General features: G+C 35.9%; 1 protein-coding gene across 11 annotated transcripts in view; it reads right to left on the bottom strand.

Annotated features, from left to right (window-relative positions):
• The window catches only part of LOC136776083 (growth factor receptor-bound protein 14-like), a 294,314-nt gene that overhangs the window by 209,983 nt on the left and 64,901 nt on the right, over positions 1-19,430 (bottom strand). For 6 of the 11 annotated variants that reach the window (XM_066731424.1, XM_066731429.1, XM_066731427.1 and 3 more), the window contains 3 exons: positions 6,256-6,377; positions 5,893-6,049; positions 2,634-2,764 (listed from right to left, as the gene is read on the bottom strand). In XM_066731424.1, the coding sequence (XP_066587521.1) occupies positions 2,634-2,764; positions 5,893-6,049; positions 6,256-6,377 (410 nt within the window). Of the gene's footprint in view, positions 1-2,633; positions 2,765-5,892; positions 6,050-6,255; positions 6,378-18,832; positions 19,133-19,430 lie in introns of all 11 variants that reach the window. The other 5 variants (XM_066731432.1, XM_066731433.1, XM_066731430.1 and 2 more) reach the window with 1 other exon arrangement.

The raw sequence follows: 19,430 nt of genomic DNA, 5'->3' as shown, positions 1-19,430 counted from the left end.
GATAAATTAACAATTCCACTACTTCTTATGAAAATTTTTATAAAACTAATCTAATTAGTTTTAAATTATTTCTATTCATATATCCTTGATGATACGTTCGTATAAAAAGTCAACGAGAACGCATTTTGAAATACACGAATGTAGGGGCGGTCACGGACAAGAACGCGTAGAAAATTTTTTCTTATTGACATATTAACACCTTGCGTGGAATGTTTCCTGACCCAGACAAAAGAGAATAACCGCCAGGAGTTTCTCAGTCAGGAGTAATTGATGTGATAATGCATACAGTTGCAAAATTCTTGACAAGCAGCAATATTTATCATGCACTCAAAACGTAGCGACCATTTACGATTTTGAAAGAAAGGATGATACAATACGTTGTATATTTTAAGGTGATTGAATCTTGAAATGAAAAAAGCGTGGATTCTTTTTCTTTAGCTCCTTGCTGTCAATTCGTGGCGCGTTGCTAATTCGGTAGGAAGAGCCTGCATTTCCGCAGTATGTAAACATCGAGGAGAGTTAGCCATCGGAACCTCCCAAGTTAACATTACGCTTTCCCTCTCACATCAGTCGCAGTTCAACGATGGCACTAAATCAGTTGCGAGCCACCGGCATATGGCCTAGATCGTAAAGATGTCGAATAAATGTACACCGGTGACGTATGTTACGTGAAAACGCTGCTGCCGGGTGAACAACACTAGTGAAAATCTAACGTTGGCAATAATTTCTCAATTGAATAAATTATCAATCGTGCTAATTAGTCATCCTGTAATCGCTTAATGACTTTCGACAGGCTATAATATAAATTAGTACAGCTCTCGGTTCTCTTTAACTTTTACCCATCGGCCTTTTTCATGTTATATATTACACCGCAGGATGGAGCACCTAAAACACGTCACTAAGAAGTTAACACGAACCAAAATAACATAGGACAAAATTATACACTTTCAAGGATTTCAAGGTCATTGGAGCTCTTTTTTTATACGTTATTACCACGACCCTGGACTAAAATATATATACTAAATAAAATTCGAATAATGTGTTGTTTGAGTAAATATGATCTTTTTTTTTGCACAATTACGCTATCCAGTGGAAATGCAATTTTAAATATCTTTCATTCCAAGGTTACTTGTTATTTGAGCTAATGGTATATAAATATAATGGATTACGTTTCCAGTTTTTTTACCGTACGAAATTAAAAATTTCTTATTCCATTAAAGAAAACAATGACTTTTAACTTAAAAAAAACAATAAGAGAGAAAGACATTGAAGATAAAAGAATTGACAGTGGTACTAACGTCGTTCTCCTGCATGAATCTGTGAAACTGTAGACTTTTGTCTTTTTATAGTCTACGTTCAAAATATTTAAGTAACCTCTTTCAGGTACCTTGCCCTGTATTATGTTAATGATTAATATGCTAGAACGTTGACTGAGAACAAAGGAAATGTATGGGAATAAAAAAGAAGAAAGTGGTAGTAATAAAGTAGTAGAAAAAAAGATAAAGGAGAAGAAAGGTTGGAAAAAGGTAAAAATAAGGAGGAATGATGAGATACCTGACCTGCAGTCTACGAGGAATTCGAGTGAATGAGCCAGGTAAAAAAAATCGCCAAATAAAGAAGAATCTCGTCGCAATTACGCGAATTAAAACACACCAACCCCTGAAGTTTAGCAGACAATTTCTTAGCATTGTATGCTATTCAAAGGCAGTATTTGTGCTTACCAAACAACTATACTCGTAAACGTATTTGCACTAGGTAATAGGGAAGCGGCTGCGCAGTGAAAAAAAATCGAAGATTGAAATTAAAGATGTTGCAGGCATTGACTTTTATTATGATATAAATTCAAATATCGGAATTTCTAACTAGCTAATAAGATATTATTATATAACATTTTCCGTTGATTATAGTATCAGCTATCTAATGAAGCTATTAAAAGGCGATGGGAGATGATTAACCGCTTTCACGCAATATCATACTATTTTATTTATTCAAAAATTGTATAAATTGATATTCTTTATTTGATGTGTACATTAAAATTTTCTTTTTGTGTAAAGGGATGGTGTAGTGAGTGCATCCCCTTACGTTTCTATTCAACGTATTGAATTCTAAGCATGATAATGCGAAGACCCTAGTAAAATCGTCGTCAGTGAACATGAATCGATACTGTTGAGTTTCCGAGCTGGTGCAGTATATTTTACATGTGCTCGGGACGTCCTCTATTTAGAAAAGTTGGAAACTATCCGCGCAGTGCAATATTCGACTAACAGGCATTTGCTTCGTTTCTTAACGTAGGTAATATACGAGAGTTTCCCTACTGTAGGTAATGCTGGAATCTGTTTAGTTGGGGAAAGGGGGATGCAATATTTGATCAAATAGAAACCCGCTACTGGCAGTCGGTAATATTCCTACGATCGGTGATGCAGTTTTCTACCAATTTTTTTAAAGAGGCTACGCTTTTTCAAAAAAAAATCAATATTTGACTTTTACCAATTTCATTTTTCATAGCATTTAAAAATTTAATATTCCCATGTAGCAATCACTAACTAGGAGTTAATCATCCTATCTTAATTTTTTTAATTCTCTTGCAATTGATGGATAAGTTTTAGAATTTTCAAAAAATTACATATACTTACTTTAGGGCAGACGAAAAACTCGTATTGAAGAAAATCCCTGCGAAAGTAGAACCTCTTGTAACCTTTGGGAGCTAATGCTCTCATTTCTCTATGTACTGCTAGAACATCCTCGTGGTCTTCTAATGTGCGTTCTAAAACAATTGGGAAAAAACAAGGTTTTTAAGAAAAATAAATATTTCCAGAGAAACTCTATCTCTTTGGCCATTAATGTGATATGCTAACGTAATACATATGATTATTCAATGTTGTATTTTAAATGAAATAAGGAACGAGTAAAAAGGGAGTTAAAAAATAGTTAGTTATAAATGGATATAGGTTCACAAGTGAATGTTCGAATTGAAAAATTGAGTGGGCAGAAAGGATTAACAGAGACTCTGTCAGGTGAGAAGCTAAAGTTGCACTCTCACCAATTAAAACGTTACGCCAATTATGCAAACGAAGTCGAAAAATAAAGTAGTGCGAGTGAAAGGGGAAGACTGTGGATCCAGAGAGGATCATGTAATTTCCATACCGCACGCGAGAACTGCCGTTCTACTTCCGGTCCTTGCGACTTGCCTGCGCTCCTCGATCGATCCTATCTTTATCTCACCTTTTCCTGACCTGAACGTTGAACGCTTGTTACTTTCAACTTGGCCGTAACGATAAACAGGTTTATACCTAAATATCTTTATTCCAAATTGAGCAACGATTCGATAAAATGTAATAAAATAATGATTCTTTATAGTTGTAAAATAATTAAAACGTCGGGAGTGAGATTTTGTTGAAAAATTGAAACAACAGGTATTCTAGTAGAAAGGAAATCAGCCCTGAATCTAACACATATTTTCCGAAAAAAGCCTATTGATGTCAGACATTGCAGTAAAAGAAGCACGTTAAAAACATCGAGTGAAAAAGCTCATCAAAAACGTATTGAGGATTTTTCTTGCATTAAGTGTGGAGGTAACTCTTGGTATTCTTCAATCTTTCTCGGGGATATTCAATTAAGTGGATGAAGCAAATAAAGTACTGTCAGCAGGTAAGCAGGGAAACCAGATATACACCGGACACACGCTCGAGTAAAACGTTTTTTTTACAAATAATACGACACAAGCGTAAAATATATCAACTTCTCCAATAAAGCACGCATACTGTACCTACACGTCATCGAGTAAACTGGTCCTACAAGTTTTGTTCAACATTATAACACTGACTTGGACGCTCGGTGAAAACAGCGTTGAAAGTAACGGATCCATCGTAAGAACCATAAAGTGTACAATAAATAACGAATGAATGTGTACACTTCTTACAGTTACCTGTAAATTTCTCAAAAAGCAATAAAAACTTTTGGGCTAAATATCGTTTGATGAAGCCGACAAAGAGCTTGATGGAAAGTACGTCTCAGTAACCCGTCCAAACTTATACAGCGGTAGGTACTACAGAAAGTCATGACTAAAACGTTTTCAGGGGAAAAAGAGAAGCGAAGAATTAATTTGTAAAGCTAAAGAGACACTAGTGTATATATTCGAAAATATTTATAAAAAAAAAATATCTAAACAATCGATAATATATAGAGAATGGAAGAAATCATTTCTAGTTTCCATAATTTGCAAATTGACTTATATTGCAACCTCTACTCCGATCTATCAAGTTATAGTATACTATATATAGTACCTACGCTCTATATACCCCTTTCCACTCAACCCCTCACCCTCTTCCTCTACTCGATTCTCCACGACCTGGACCAAATTCCTCTAGGCTCGTCTGTTATTGATTCTTGCTTGCATTGTAGAGCGCAAACGTCTTTACCAACTCCGCAGACTTCCATTCGCTATTTGGGCGCTTCCGCAGATGCAAAAAGGCAAATCTCAGACCGCTATGAATTTCTACTTGTATCTATGTCAACATTATATCAATTTCTCAATTAAAAATTAAATGGAAAGTTTTTAACATCAATTTCAACAATTTATATTCCTGCCAGAATCCTTCGGTTTCTTAATAAATTTAATATAAAACTTTCTCGAGCACGTGATTGCGTGTACAATGTTTACCAACAAACTGTTTGGAGTTGTTAGCTACCCGTGACCGTAAGAGGTAAGGAAGGAAAGGGTCACGAATGTCATCGAGCTGGAATTTCTTGCTTGGCCAACTCGTCCGAGGAGAGAAGCAAGGGACCGGAACACACTCGGAAGAAAAGAAGGGAGAATGAAGCGCAATAGCAAAAGCGACGAGAAAGAGAGAATTTATTATCTGTCGCGACAGAATCCCCAGAGGACAGTGTGACACGCGTTGTCGCGCGAAAAAAGTGTCATCCGACGACGCACGTACGAGAAAAGAATGAAGATCATGGTTAGACAATGGGAGCTTTCCATTTAGGCTAAAAATCAACATTATTGGACACAATGGCTATAATGCGTCGCGCAAATTGACTAATTATTTCACTTTGTCTTCAGGCTTAAATTTAAACCTATTCATAACATGTACAAAAATGTAGGAATAACTACTTCAACCGCTAGAATTTATCTTTTATATTCAACCCCAATTCACTCCTAACGACATTTCTTGTCTAATCAAATATCTGATTAAATTCTGTTAGACTTGATTCCAATTTTAGTAATATATATATTTTAAGGAAAGCTTTATAATAAACACATTTCTTAATCAGATTGATGAATGAAATTTGCAAACCTTGATCATTACCAATCTATTTAAAATTAAAATGGAAATTGTTACGTTAGGAGTCCTAATAGCCAAGAATTTTGTTGCATGATAACTCAAATGTAATGATAAGCCATTACTTGAAAGTTTCTTATAGGGAGGAATTAGAAGCTAGTTCGGTAAACAGAACTAGGGTAAAACAATAATTGCCTAGTGAAGTATGCGCTTAATTATTGGAAAATCTTCGAAGAATTAAATCGTTCAAAGAAAACTTTGTTAATAAGCCAAGACGTAGACGTTGCTGTAGAATTCTCGAGTCATTGGTAAGCTAGAGTGACAAAGATCGTAAAGCTTGTGTCATCCAGTGGGTTTTGCGAAGTACGTAACGACAACGAACAACGAAGAGAACGCAATTTAATCGTTTCGTAAAGATTTAGTGTAGATACTGACATATTACACCAAGAAGTGAGATAAATCACCAATATTCTTGCAACAAACCGATCGTTATGAAAAAGAGAAAAAGAATGAATGTGTGATTGATGTGTAAAAACTGCTGCATGCTTAAAAACACAAGCTATTGTTAGTATATATATATATATATATATATTGAAAGGATTCTACCTACCTATTCCTACCATTGGCCACGATTCCACGATGAACAAAGAAATATCTCTTTCGTCCGTTTTAACTCTGAGAAGCTCACAGAGATCACACGCCCTAAGATTTTTCTCGACCATGATATTAACCGCCGAACAATCATCAATGTAGAAGTGTAACTCTTCCTGATAAGAAAAATATAGCAAATGTTATTGTTAACACGATGATTGACAAACTTTACTGTGGTTGTTGAAGTATCTTTTGAATTGATTTTGCTTGAGCCATTGTTAACGTATTTCAAGCAAATGTCAATAGGAGTTTGTCGACTATTCTATTGTTGTGCAATAAAAGTTTTAATAAAGTGGAAGGAGAAAACTTTCTGTGCTTTTACCGATTCATCAGGTTGAGTGATGTTCTGTAATGCCATTCCAAGGCGTTCATAACTGGATGCACTGGACCAACTTCCACGCAAAGAATTCCCCTCGACACAGGAGCACCTCTTTGTCAGACAATCTGCAAGAAAAAAAGTATTCGCTAATTAAATATAAGCGCTCGATCAATCGGCGAAGTCAGGTACAGCATGCAATTATCCATCGAATTAACATAGGCATAACTTTGGTTATCCATACAAAGGACGACCTTTATTCGAGCAAGCGCGAGCCCACTGTGTGCCAAAAAATATATTTTACAACCTGGGCCCTGCTAAAATATGTCTCAGGTAGTTTTTGTAAAAGAAAATAATATAAATGAGCGTTCAATGGTAAAAACAAAGCTTGCTTGATTTTTATTAAATTCAAGTGCAAAAGGTGCATGATGAAGAACACATTTATAAGCCTGGCTCAAATTGGTATTACTACTTAAATACTAGTTAAGTGATTCTTTAATAATTTGCTGTTCCAAATGGGTAAACAATACATTTTTTGCAAATAAATTTGTGCATTTTGCATAAATTGAATTTTTAAATATAATATAGAAAATGAGTGAGACTTATAACAACAATAAATAGCGAATTTTAAACGTTCAGTCTATTTTCTTACAATGCGTATTTTTCGTACAATTGCCTGTTTACGTTATGTGCTTCAAAAAGCAAGTAAAAAATTATACATAACGTAGCTATCGATATTATTAACTTATACAGAGTTTAAAGAAAAAAATAAATGTTGATGTTGATTTTCACAACCGCCGTAGCAAATGTAACATCTACTACAACACTTGATAGGGTGATTGTAACATTAACAACAAGGATTAGAAGGCAGACTTAAATAATGTCAATAGCACGTGGCATTTATGCACGATCAAAAAATACACTTATGTAAAGAAAATAAATGCATCAATGACAATAAGTATATATAGAGTATAACAGTTAAATCTACAAATAGCTTAAAGCTACTGATGCTATATGGATGGTTCAGTCAAATTTAATGTACAACCTTGCATAATTAAACGCGTATTTCAATAATTTGTGAATTATCGTTAATGGATTGCTAGGTAATCAAACAGTAATACGCTGATATGATAGCTTTGATAAAAGTAGCAGAAAGAGACAAAAACCTTGGTTGAATGGAAAAATAAAGTATAAATTTAATGTATGGTGTACCATATCTTCACGATCTTCCCAAGTACAAATATATTGAATTTGTCATAGTGTACACTTTGGTTTTAAAATTGTGAAAAGCACAACAATAAAATAACTGATTAATTTTTTCTAGTAAAAATCTACAGATTTCTCTCGTAAAATAGTTATCCATTTGTTAGTTTATTGGAAGCAGCAAAGACTTGTGTTTTCATTGTCTCCTTGTACCAAAGCAATTCGCTTATCGGTCATACCATGAAAACACCCTATTAACGGATTGCTCTCCCCCCTCTTGAAGAAACAGGAAAATCGTCCAAAGAGAGCTTTCCTCAGATTTCGTAGACACAATTGGGCAAGAGGAAGACTGGAAGCTTACTTCAAATCGATAATTGTAGACTGAATGGTTGAGGGAAGAGAGCAGGTGGGGGGGGGGGGGGGGTGGGGGGGAGAGTTGGAGAGGAACAAATATCGGTCATGGAAAGTTAATAGTCCAGGCCCAATTCAGTATCGCAAACAAGCAAGGATCGTGAAAGACAAACAAATTTGGTCGTATCGAGTTTCTATTTTGCTAGGAGATACAGTACGAAATATTGCATAAATTTTCGATAGAGGTGTAGCAATCGGCTAAATTGCTACGATCTGTTGGCAGAAAGGAAATATTTTGGTAACATTGAATAGTATTTTGATAATGTAATATACACATGTTTCCTCTCTAATTATAATACAACTTCAGTGCTAGTGAAACTGTTATTATATCCAATGCAGATATGTTTCGGCGGCACTAACTTTCCTAATAACTAAACTGGTCAAATAGCCAAGCTATGCTAATAACAAAATTTACTTTCCAATTTATGCAAAGGTTGCGTCGAAAAGATTTTACTAATTTATAATCTATAACATTCGTCGTCAGCTATTTTTATCTTGCTTTACAAAATTAAGGTTAAAAAGCTTGTCAATAAGGAGAGAATCGTAGACTCACTCTGCATAAATCATGATAAAAGCTCGAACCAGTGCAAGCTGACCCTTATAAGTGATAGACGAATGGAATTAGGTATTGAAAAAAAAAGTTTGATTAGAATTGAAACGCTGCTAATAATCTGTCAAAGTGTATGAGAAGAAGTTTATCTATTTAAGGGGATCGTTTAATGTTTTTGATGGAATTCTTGCGATTTCTAGATGAAGATAATAAAAAGATGTCTCTACGAATCGATAGCCCGTAATGGGAGTGGTCGGTTGTGATTGTCGATTGGAAAAACGCTAGTCGAGGAGGTAAGGAAAGGTAAGGTATGTCTGGTAAAAGGGAAGATAAGTATGGAAAAAACAATAAGAAGAATAATTGGAGACGGATAATACCAAGCAAGGCGCCAGGATGAAATAGTTCGATTTTTTTGTTTCGCGCTACCCGATCACGTCATTTCTATTTTAGGCAAACCTGTTTTTTTTCCACTCACCGGATAGGGCTTGCAAACAGGCGTATGTACATATATATGCGCACCTAGTAGAGGATACTTTAACGACAAATCTACTACCTCTTCGTAAATGCCGACGTCGTTTTCACGTCCTCTCGAATTGCACGAGTGAATTGGAGCCAGTATACGATACAACAAAATATTTATCCAGATCCAAGCGAAAGTGTTCAGTGGCAAAATAACTTTTCATACTCCAGAATTGTCTTTTTATACTCGAATTTATCTCATCTTTATCCTCAACGGCCAATGGCATATAAAATCATTCCTCGTTCTCGATATAGCTTAGTCTGCATTTGGCTAATGAAAAGTAAATTGCAGTATACTAAAAAGATTAATTTAGATGTGGAAACATATTGATTAAAAGTGTGGAAAGATACCAGAGGAAAATATCTGCATTGTAAAGTATGAAAAAAAATCTTTGCGATCAATTTTTCGTATACATTAAAGCTTGTAAATTGTTTGCACAGCTTGATATATGTTTCCTCAGTTTCCACATTTGCGCTGATTCGCGTCGCGTGTCTCTAATCCGTGGCCATTTATCGCTCGGCTGATCGTCCATGTCTTAATGCACGAGGATAGATGTCTCCAGAATTACAAACACTCTAATAGTAATATGGTTACATCGCTTGGATTCCGCGAGGAAGCTCCTCTCGAAAGGTCCGAATAAGCCCAGATAGAATAAGAGCTTTAGTGACAAATTGGAGCATTAATAATAACATTACTCCGAAACAAAATTCAAGCATAACTGTTCCAAAGTTTGAAAGAATTTTCGAGTTTTCGCATTGTGCAAAAAATTTTACTGTTATTTCAAGCGAATGAAATCGCTTTTTAGCAAAGTTTTTCCCTTCTAAGAATCCGCGAAGAAACACGTGAACTTGCAAAATTTATGCCTACTGCTTAGACGTCACGCGCCGGGGTGGCTTGTAAATTCGAGATACTCATGCTAATTTAATGTCTTACTGCTTGAATATGATAGCTGCAATGATGATAATGGTGCAACGCCAGTAAATATTCTCTCATTAAGTTATTGCTGGATATATAAATACAGTAAACGATTTAAACATTTACAGTAAATATTCTCATTATCGCTTCGTCAAATTGAATTTGTGTGTGTGTGTGTGTGTGTGTGTGTGTGTGTGACCTCATAGTATTTTCTAATATAAACTTGAAATCGACTCCACGCTCGTTAAAAAATAAGTAATTTAAATATTAATCGACGATGAAGTAGCACGATAAACAGTTTTGAGCAGTACTACTTGTTTATATAAATGGAAAGAGTAAAGGAAACTAACATTGAATTTAATGACTGCAGGCAAAAATGAAGGGATCCACGTGATTACGATTGAGGAAGTCAACGCCCGAGGGTAGAAGCAGATTTTGCAAAGAAAGGGTCCTCGTAAAAATTTAGCACCGATAATTGTCGAAGCTGGAATACTATTATACACCGTCGTGATCGGGTACAGGTCGTGGAGTATGCGCCGTTTACCCCGCAGCATTGAACTTGTTGCAAATTTCAAGTCGTGCGCAAACTGCAGCAGCCAAGCTGAGGTACCCGTATTACCCTACCTCTACTTTGCGTGCCTTTATTTCTCATCCTTCTTCCTTTGGATTTGCTCCCTCCTTACCACCCACATCCCTTCCACTTCTAAGCCCCCCGCCCTGCTCGCGCATTCTTCTCCTCTTTTATCCCTTCCTTAAATCCCCCTCTCCCATGCTTTCATCTGTTTTGCCCCTTTTCTCCTCTCCTTCTGTTTCTCGTACTCCATCTCTACCTCCTTTCGTCTCGTTCATACTCTTTCTTTCCCTTCGCAAAGTATTTCCCTTTCTCGAGCGAAAAGATTCCTCTCTCGGGCGGTGAGAAATTACCGCGAAAATCTTGAGCAACCAGTAACAACAGACTTGGAGTAACAACCCGAAAAATTAACGGATTTTCGCACATAACCGTCGGCATTCGTGTATCGAGCATGACTCGAGTGAATCTTATGCCTCTGACTTGGTTATTTATTACCGTCGTATTTCTACCTCCACAATCGCCGTTTGCTAGAACTTGAAACAATTTGATAAACCGTTCAAGGAATTTGAAGACATAATATTTTAGATTGATTACAAAGTACGTCTGGGACTCCTTTAAGTGTGTAAATAAAGTAGCGGGAAATATGCAAAGGGGACACCACGTTGGCATCGGAAACAACTTGATATTTACGAGCGGAAGCGATTTGCAAGAGCAGCACGGAAATGAACAGACTGGTTCTAAAAATAAAGTATACCCCCCCCCCCCTCACCCTCCATTACCCGCCTACCAATCCCTTTAAAATTAACGAACGATGAGCCGTAAATTTGAATGAATAAATTACAGCGAGTATCATTCGTATTTTTTATAGAATATAAGAATTTGTTCGAGCCGAAGAAAATTATTGAACTACGCACTAGAACTTGGCTTCTCTTATTCAGTTAGCTGAGCAACGGGCTTTGTTTGTCGATTTAAGCTTAAGCATTCGAGAGTATTTATGGGTTCGGGATAAGTATCGCACGCAGGCAAACTCTTTGTTACACGTTCATCATCTGGCGACCCTAATCATACTCTCCCAGTCTACGCGGGATAATTTGAGACTCTAGTTTCTGCAAGAATTCCCCTCTAGTGGAGAATTACCACGTCAGGTTTACTCGATTGCTCTCCCTCTCTCTTTAAAAAGCGAGATATTAAAATCTATAGTATGTACCTTATAATTGTTTGAAATTAGTGAATCAATGATCGACCGTGCATTGGTATAATTAAGGACTTGGGTATACACAATACTGATCTATGAATAAAATAGAATAGCTTTGAATAACTTTTCAAACGCGCAGATCGCATATTCGACTCGCTGCAGACTCTGAGCTCCTGACCCCTCATTCCAAACGTCTAGACACTCACTCCACTTTGACGCAATAAATGGCTAATACGAGGGAGGAAGCGAAAGATAGAAAAGAAGGGAGGAAATACGAGTACAATAAAGAAAAGACCAACGATACGAATTCGCGGAGAAATCAATCTTTCTAGTTCACTCTGCACGCACTTCGAATCCAATATTTCCCCTTCAACATTGAGATTCATCCTTCAATGCGCGTTTCCGAACCTCCTTTCCGATTGCAATCATTAAAATTTTGCAAAATCACCGTGAAAATGTTTGATCAACGTTTTATCTCTTAGGAAACGAATGTATAGAGAATGATATCTTATTAAACGTTGCAACAAAATGTTCGAGGTCGATATATATAACAACTATAAAAGTTTCTATTTATATCTTTTCTGTAAACTTGTATAACATGAGTGCAATATTATTCTTTTATAGACTTTGAATTAAATTATATGCTTGATTTCCAGAGTGGAACCACCGTGTTATTAGACAAGCTTCTAGTGGAAAATTCGAGTCAAAGGAATAGCCTCGAGACAAAAGAAATTTGATAAGAAACAAAGCATACTAAAGAAACACGAATTTAATGGCGTTTCAGTGAAGAATCTGAGATAACACAAAACTACGAGCAAAAAATAAGAGAATTTTTATAGCACATATGATATTTCATACTTGGGTTAAATTTTATCAATTCAAAGACCATAAATCCGTAAGTATGTTAAATATAATTTAGATTAAAATTAAAAAAAAAAAAAGAAAGAGATCTTATTTCAATCGGGAGCATAGTTCTCCATTTGATATTTCACTGTAGAAGAAAATAGACGCTGGTATAATCTCATTATCTTCAAGAGCTTGATACGGATGATTAGAGAAAATATAAAGTAAAACAATTTTAGTTCCAGCATTATTTTTACTAGTGCAAGAAAGTTCGAATAAAGTTAAACGACGATCAAATGATCTAGAGAATACACTGTTTGCTGGCAACTCGAGTAGGCATTGAAATTGCATAAAAAACCGTAGTTAGGGCAAATGCCATTTACTAACGCTGCGAGTGTCAGTGAATCGTAATGCGGACTGACAAGGAAATAAACGGTGGATGTAAATTATTAAATGGTGTGAAATAATAGTGTGATAGTAGTCAAACCTTTACAAATACGCCAAGTCTACGATTGAGTATTTTTACCTGAGATTTTACACCTTAGAGTCTGGTCGTTATTCACTTTACGACGAAGTCATTAAGAATACATCATATGGTGCACAGGGAAAGGGTTTATGACCGAATTACAAATTGTAAAGAATGCAGATAGAGTATGAAATTTTATACTCGGAAAGAAGAGATATGCGTTGTGGTTTGACATTCTCATCACTTCATACAAGTGGTTAGCCGTGTAAATCCGCAAGAACAAAACGTCACTTCTACCGAGAAACCACTAAGTTATATTTATTATAGAAGTAAATCTAACACATTGTTATTTTTAGTAATTCACATTTAACTAGAGTTTGTTTTCTAAATAACCTAATATATTATCTGATTTTATTTTAAAATATATAAGAAAGTCCAATCTCCTTTCAAAGAACTAATGAAAGAAAAGACATAAAAACTGATTTAGCCATTATTCATTTGTCAAAACTTTGAGCAGTTTTATTGAGCGTGGATTTATTAATGAACTTGGCCAAAATCTTAAGTAAATGGAATAGTTCAATGCTCGCAAGGGATTGAAGAATATTGCATAAAGGAATATATTCAAGTGAATAGCAGTAGTAAACTTTAACCTCGTTAACTATTGATATACCAGCATGGTGGGATGAGATTTTGATTGCATTCGTGAGCCTCATTAGCGTACTCTCCACCATCATCGGATTTTTATTATTTTTATCTATTCTACTTAACTTTATATTCAGGCTTTCTTTTGTGTGTCGCTTCTTCCAGCTTTCACTTATCTTTCATTCGAAAAGTCATTGCGACTGCTTCAAACGTAAAGACCTCAAAAAGATATTTCGTCTACATGTATGGTCTGCTCGTTCTTTTGTTCTTTTAATATGCCCGAGGGTGAACACGACCAAGTCGGATTAACTTAACACCAGTTTTAAATATAGTAGTTCTAACTAATGCACTTTTTTATAAAGGACCAATTTTCAAGATATCAAGCTGAGAATAATTCTGATCTTATACTAAGATAAGAATATATTTTAATTTTTTAATTTAATTGATCTTCCTATCAAAAAGTTCATATATACTATTTAAGTCTGCTCTTAAGTAGATCCGACTTAGACGTATTTACCTTAGATACATTTAATATTAAAGGGAAAAAATCTGGATATTTTGTTGGTGATATTGCGTAAAAATAACAATCTTGATTACAAAATACAAAGTATTTTAAATTGATATCCCATTTTTTAGATTGCTTGATATATTACACATTCTCTTTAAAAATATTCATTATGCTTTCCAATTGCTCATATCTTGAATTTCTTATACACAGATGACTCGTTCAAGACTTATCTAATGATAAGATCTTACGCTTCCGTCGAAAAATTCATTATTTACAATTAAACTGAATTGCTGATTGATACATTTTTTTAAAGAGTATTTTAGAGGACAGAATAACAACTGTAATATTCATCACTTTGATGTAATGATAAAAGGATGCTAGGAATGTAAAAAAAAATTTGCAAAAGGAAGGAAGGTTAAGAAATTGAACTTGATGTTCTGTGTTATAAGAAGCTTATTATTGAAATATTTGAAGCTACAAGTAAAGGCCGCTTACATAAATAAAGAGCAGGGGACTTCGCGAAGGGTTGTAATCAGGAGCTATAACGCCATATCACTGCCATTTCATCGGTCTTCTCTTAGCTGACCCACTGATTTTTCCATTCTCAATCCAACCTATTATTTTGCTCGTTTGATTGGGCTACTAAAGCTGTGTTTCACATTCTATCCTCTCATCAACATTCCATCATATACCTCATAAGTATTTCAATGACCATCTTTTTCCTTTGAGACTGTACAAACTTTGTACAAATAAATATAATGTCAAAACACAGAATGACTCCAAAGTAATGACATTTTTTCATAATAAATTTAAAGCTCCAGAATGGTGAGTATCTTGTGTCAAATTATCGAGAAAAGAGATGAATAATAATAATCCAATTTAAAATATTTCTTAATCTTTAATAAATTACGTATCGATAAAGGTACAACTAGTCACTGTTTTTTTAGCTATCATTCGAACAATGGTAAGTTTCTGATAGAATTGAAACAGTTGGAACCTATTGTCTGCAGATACAATAGTTCAGTCTAAACCTTTAGATTGAAGCTTTTTTTAAAGCTAAATGCAGTTTTTAATGAAAAGATACTAAAAAAGAATCCTCTTAGAGTCTTTAAAACTTTTTATCAAATCTTATTTCTAAGCTGCTCTTTATAACGAATAGTGTAAGATACTAATTTAGAATATTAAAGCTCCATAACATTGATTCTATTTTCGGAGGTACTTAATAAGTCCCTGTAAATTCGTCGTGCAGTACATATATATCTATTGTACATTATCGACTCGTTATCGACTTACGATTAATCAGACGTTAATGGTTGTGCACAATAAATTTCAATCCATTGTCACACAACTATACCAGTATAATATAACACTCTAAACAGAATATTCGAGTCTTTGATACTGCAAGTAAAGTGGACCGTATTTTCATATAAAATATAATTGTCGATTCAACAGCTCGCAAGTTTTATGGATGCGACCTGCCGTGCGGTGCCCGTCAAAGAAAATTCTTGTATAGCAAACTGTAGTATGCTATATTTACTGTTTTCGCAATTGTATACACCTTTGCAGGTCAGCCATTTGTTTATACAGTTAGTCACAAATCCTTCAGGATTCAATTTATGCAGTATACTAGGTAATAAAAATAAATTTACCGAGTTGAGTTTAAATTTGACCGTAAATGTTAATGCGAGGGTTTCATAATAAACGACGTTTATCAAGATATCAGGACATGACTGTTCCGGAGAAATTGTCTCTGGATTACTGGTCGAGCAATAAACAACAATTTTTGGCTGGATGCCAGACGCGTGTTTATTGCTAAAATTGCCGTTGACCAAGAAGAATGCACGCGACATGGTAGAATTTAGCAAACTGCCGCTTGTCATCAAAGGTAGCGCATGAATGCTTTTCTCAGTGCCAGGAGTACATGCTCCACACCAATCTCACAAAAGCATTTTAGCTTAGAGTGTGGGAGAGCGCGAATAGACATTCGAGTGCATGCACGACCTCCTGGTTAACTTGCCGAGCTGCACCCAGGTACAGCAATTCTTCTCTTTGACCACCACCGTCTCTTGTTTACGATCCCGCGTGAAAACATTCCATTTTCCTAACGTCGGCGACAACACTAAAACGGAAAGAACGCGTGTAAATATTCTTCCGACGTTTATGCTCTTTCCACTGTTCGCGCTCTTCTCTCTCCACGCTATTTCTCCAACTTGAACATCTCTCTATTTTTCTCTCCTGCACTTTTTTCTTGAAAAACCTGTCGAGTGACGTATATACTCGGTACTGACTTGTCCACACATCTAGCATAAGAAGCAAACGTATTTTCTTTTAATCAAAACTTTTACACGCGCAAGAAACTTTGCCAAACCGTATCTAACTTCTGTCACCGAAAAGCTTTCGCACTTTTTCATCGACCCCCATACGAAATTGCGCCTTTATTCCAGACGAATGATTTTTAGCAATAATTAAAATATTTCCATGAAAATGAGCCTTTGTGGTTTAAAATATTAATTGTTCGATATTCTTGTCGTATTCTTTATAAAACTTCCTCTCTTACGAGTGGCTCTTTTATTATAAGCGTATAATGTATATTTATTATAGTCACAGATTGGCACATTGGCTACTTGCGTTTGTCTCGACGACTTTAGATCTTCGAAGAACTGGCCTAAACTGGACCTTAACTCTCAATAGATATCACCTTCAAAATTTGTTGATACCGTTCCTACTTAGCTGTTCTATAAACAGCTATATGAGTCGTGAGGTAGTGGTACACGCTATCAGGTCTCTTATATAAATTTGTACTGATATCTATTTACAAATTTAAATTCATCGTTACGTTATAAAAATAATCTCTATAAAATAATGTCGAATAATTCAATTAGCGATTCCTGAAGGCAGTTTAAACTTCATAGACACTCGTGTCGATTCGTTACTGGATTTATTTACTCTTCAAGAGAGAGAGAGAGAGAGTGCGTTACGACCGAGCATTATCTCTTAAGTTGACTCGTCGATGACAAAGTTTTCTCTGGATTCAACTCGTACTCGCGCGATTATAGGGAGAGAATGCACCATGGTCACATAATACATATATTTGGCGAATGTCAGCGTAAGGCCAAATCTGTTCGCTCGTTTGCGCGTGGCTCGTTTCGGAACTGTGCGTCATCCAATTTGGGTTTAGCTGTTCCATCCAATTTCGGATTATCTACGTTGGGCTATGCGCGGCTCGCATACTCGCAGCGATTTTATCGAAATTCTCTATAAGGAGAAAGCCGATTGTGCGTGCTCGACATGTCCAGTCGAACTCGTTTTCAATGATTTACCGGCGATACAAGACCCCGATTCGTTCTCCTCATCAGACATCCATCCTGTGCCTAATTTTTGTAGCCTCTCGCTGAAACTAAATAATTCGCTCGTTCTCCAATTAGAACGAGCGGTAGAAGATCGCTGACAATTGTACGGACGGTCGAATCGTGAGACATCATCCAAAGGAAGGCTTTTGTCCAGCCGTAGAAGCTTCAAAGTGGAAACAAGCGTAAAGCAAAGATTGAAATATGCACAACAGAGAAATATATATAAGTATAATATATATAGAAAGAGAGAGAAACACATATGATTGATTTACTACATAATATTGCAGGACGAAGAATATAATATATTGAAAAAGGTCAACTGCAGATTCGTATTGGAGGTTAGTGATACCTACATCGTTTATCTGGGCAATAGATCCGTTAAGAATTGACAAAAACTCATATATCTTTAGCGTGTCTTTGCCGAAGAAAACAGGAAGTGGGCGATACACGGGGCTCGATAAGTTGCGAAAGTATCAAGGACCACCATGAAATATATCACATCGAGTACTTTGCGCAACAATCAATCCCCACATCGTACGAATGTTAGTTGCGTGCCTCGTACGCACATATATACGCAGATTCATGCTCGTAGATATAAGTTTTTTTTTTTGCTTTTTTAGTATACAGAATCGAGACGTTAAGGTGCTTGCCATCGGAGAAATCTCGGGGTCGAAACATAATATCCCGTCGATTCTCGAGAAAGACAGCACTCTGGGAACTTCCCTCGATTGTGCCGCTCGTGTTTATGATCGTTAAGTTTGACTTACAGAGAGAAAAACTTTCTCCACCTCACCCTCCACCCTCTTTCTTCGCTATCTTTATTCTCTTCGCACAAATGGAAAACAAATTTAGACGAGTATCATTAACGTCGCTCGGCTCATATAGAGGAGCTATCTGGTTTTTTATCGAGTTTAATAAATTTCTCTTATTTTTCTGCACGAGACAACTTAAAAATAGTCAATAAGATATAATGTATAAAATGTCTATTTCTGGGTGAGTCAGCACCCCTGCAGTTTCTTCCTTGGAAATGTTGTTTGCCTCGTACAGGAACAGAGAGTTGACACAAGAAATAAATAGCGCTTCGCAAAATCTTACGCTAAGTTACTTCCGACGACGAGATAACGGTGATATATACGTAGTGATAATACTCTACGTGCCATGTAACAAGCGATAACTCGATTGGGCGAAATCGTGCGGTTATACTTGAGCTTTAGGTTGGTGCTTATTGTGCCAATTAAAGCCTTACCCATTAGAGATGACCAAATACTAACAACCATGTGACAAGATCATCGGTAATTACGAAGGATACCATTTCAAAAGACCATTTTTCAGCTTCGGGGAGATAAGAGAGACTCGAGAGAGAGAGAGAGAGAAGAAAAAAATTCAAGATTATAATCTGAAATACTTACGGTGATGAGTGACAAACACGTTGTTGTTGTTGTTGTTGATGATGCTGTTGTAGCTGTTGTTGTTTGGCAAAAGGGGATAATCCATGTTGACGATGATTCGCTTCTGCTGCTTCGTGATGAGTTAATCAACTTAAAACACGCTCTGCTCGTAATTACACATATACACATACACATAGATGCCGCGCAAACGTAACAAAGAACACACACGGTGTGAAAATACGTTTATTCCTATAGAATTTGCAATTCCTTTCGAAGCACACTTTATTCTTCAAGTGTCAAACCTCGTAGATCACGATCTCACTGCAAAACGAAAGCCAATATTTTTACTAATAATTGTAAGCTTATTAACGAGCCCAACTATATCCCTTTTTCCTAACTTTCCAAACTATTCGATGTAGCTCGATGCTCGAATAACTTCGTCGACTGTGCTAGGACAAATTCGCGCGTAACAGAGAGAGTCTTTTCTGATATATATATATATATATATTCGGGTCAGCAAATCGGTGCTACGACACAAAAGTATGTGACAAATGTAATATCACGGAAGCAAAACTATAAAGAAACTTAGGCGGCGTTTATATACACATGCATCCGTGCT

The sequence above is a fragment of the Prorops nasuta genome, unplaced genomic scaffold, assembly GCF_024137725.1.
Source record: "Prorops nasuta isolate Cenicafe-Biocafe unplaced genomic scaffold, Cenicafe_Pnas_1.2 PNAS00009, whole genome shotgun sequence".
In the NCBI taxonomy this organism is placed as follows: domain Eukaryota; kingdom Metazoa; phylum Arthropoda; class Insecta; order Hymenoptera; family Bethylidae; genus Prorops; species Prorops nasuta.
Note: the sequence above shows the minus strand (reverse complement) of the source record. Positions and strands in the feature narration are given on the sequence as shown.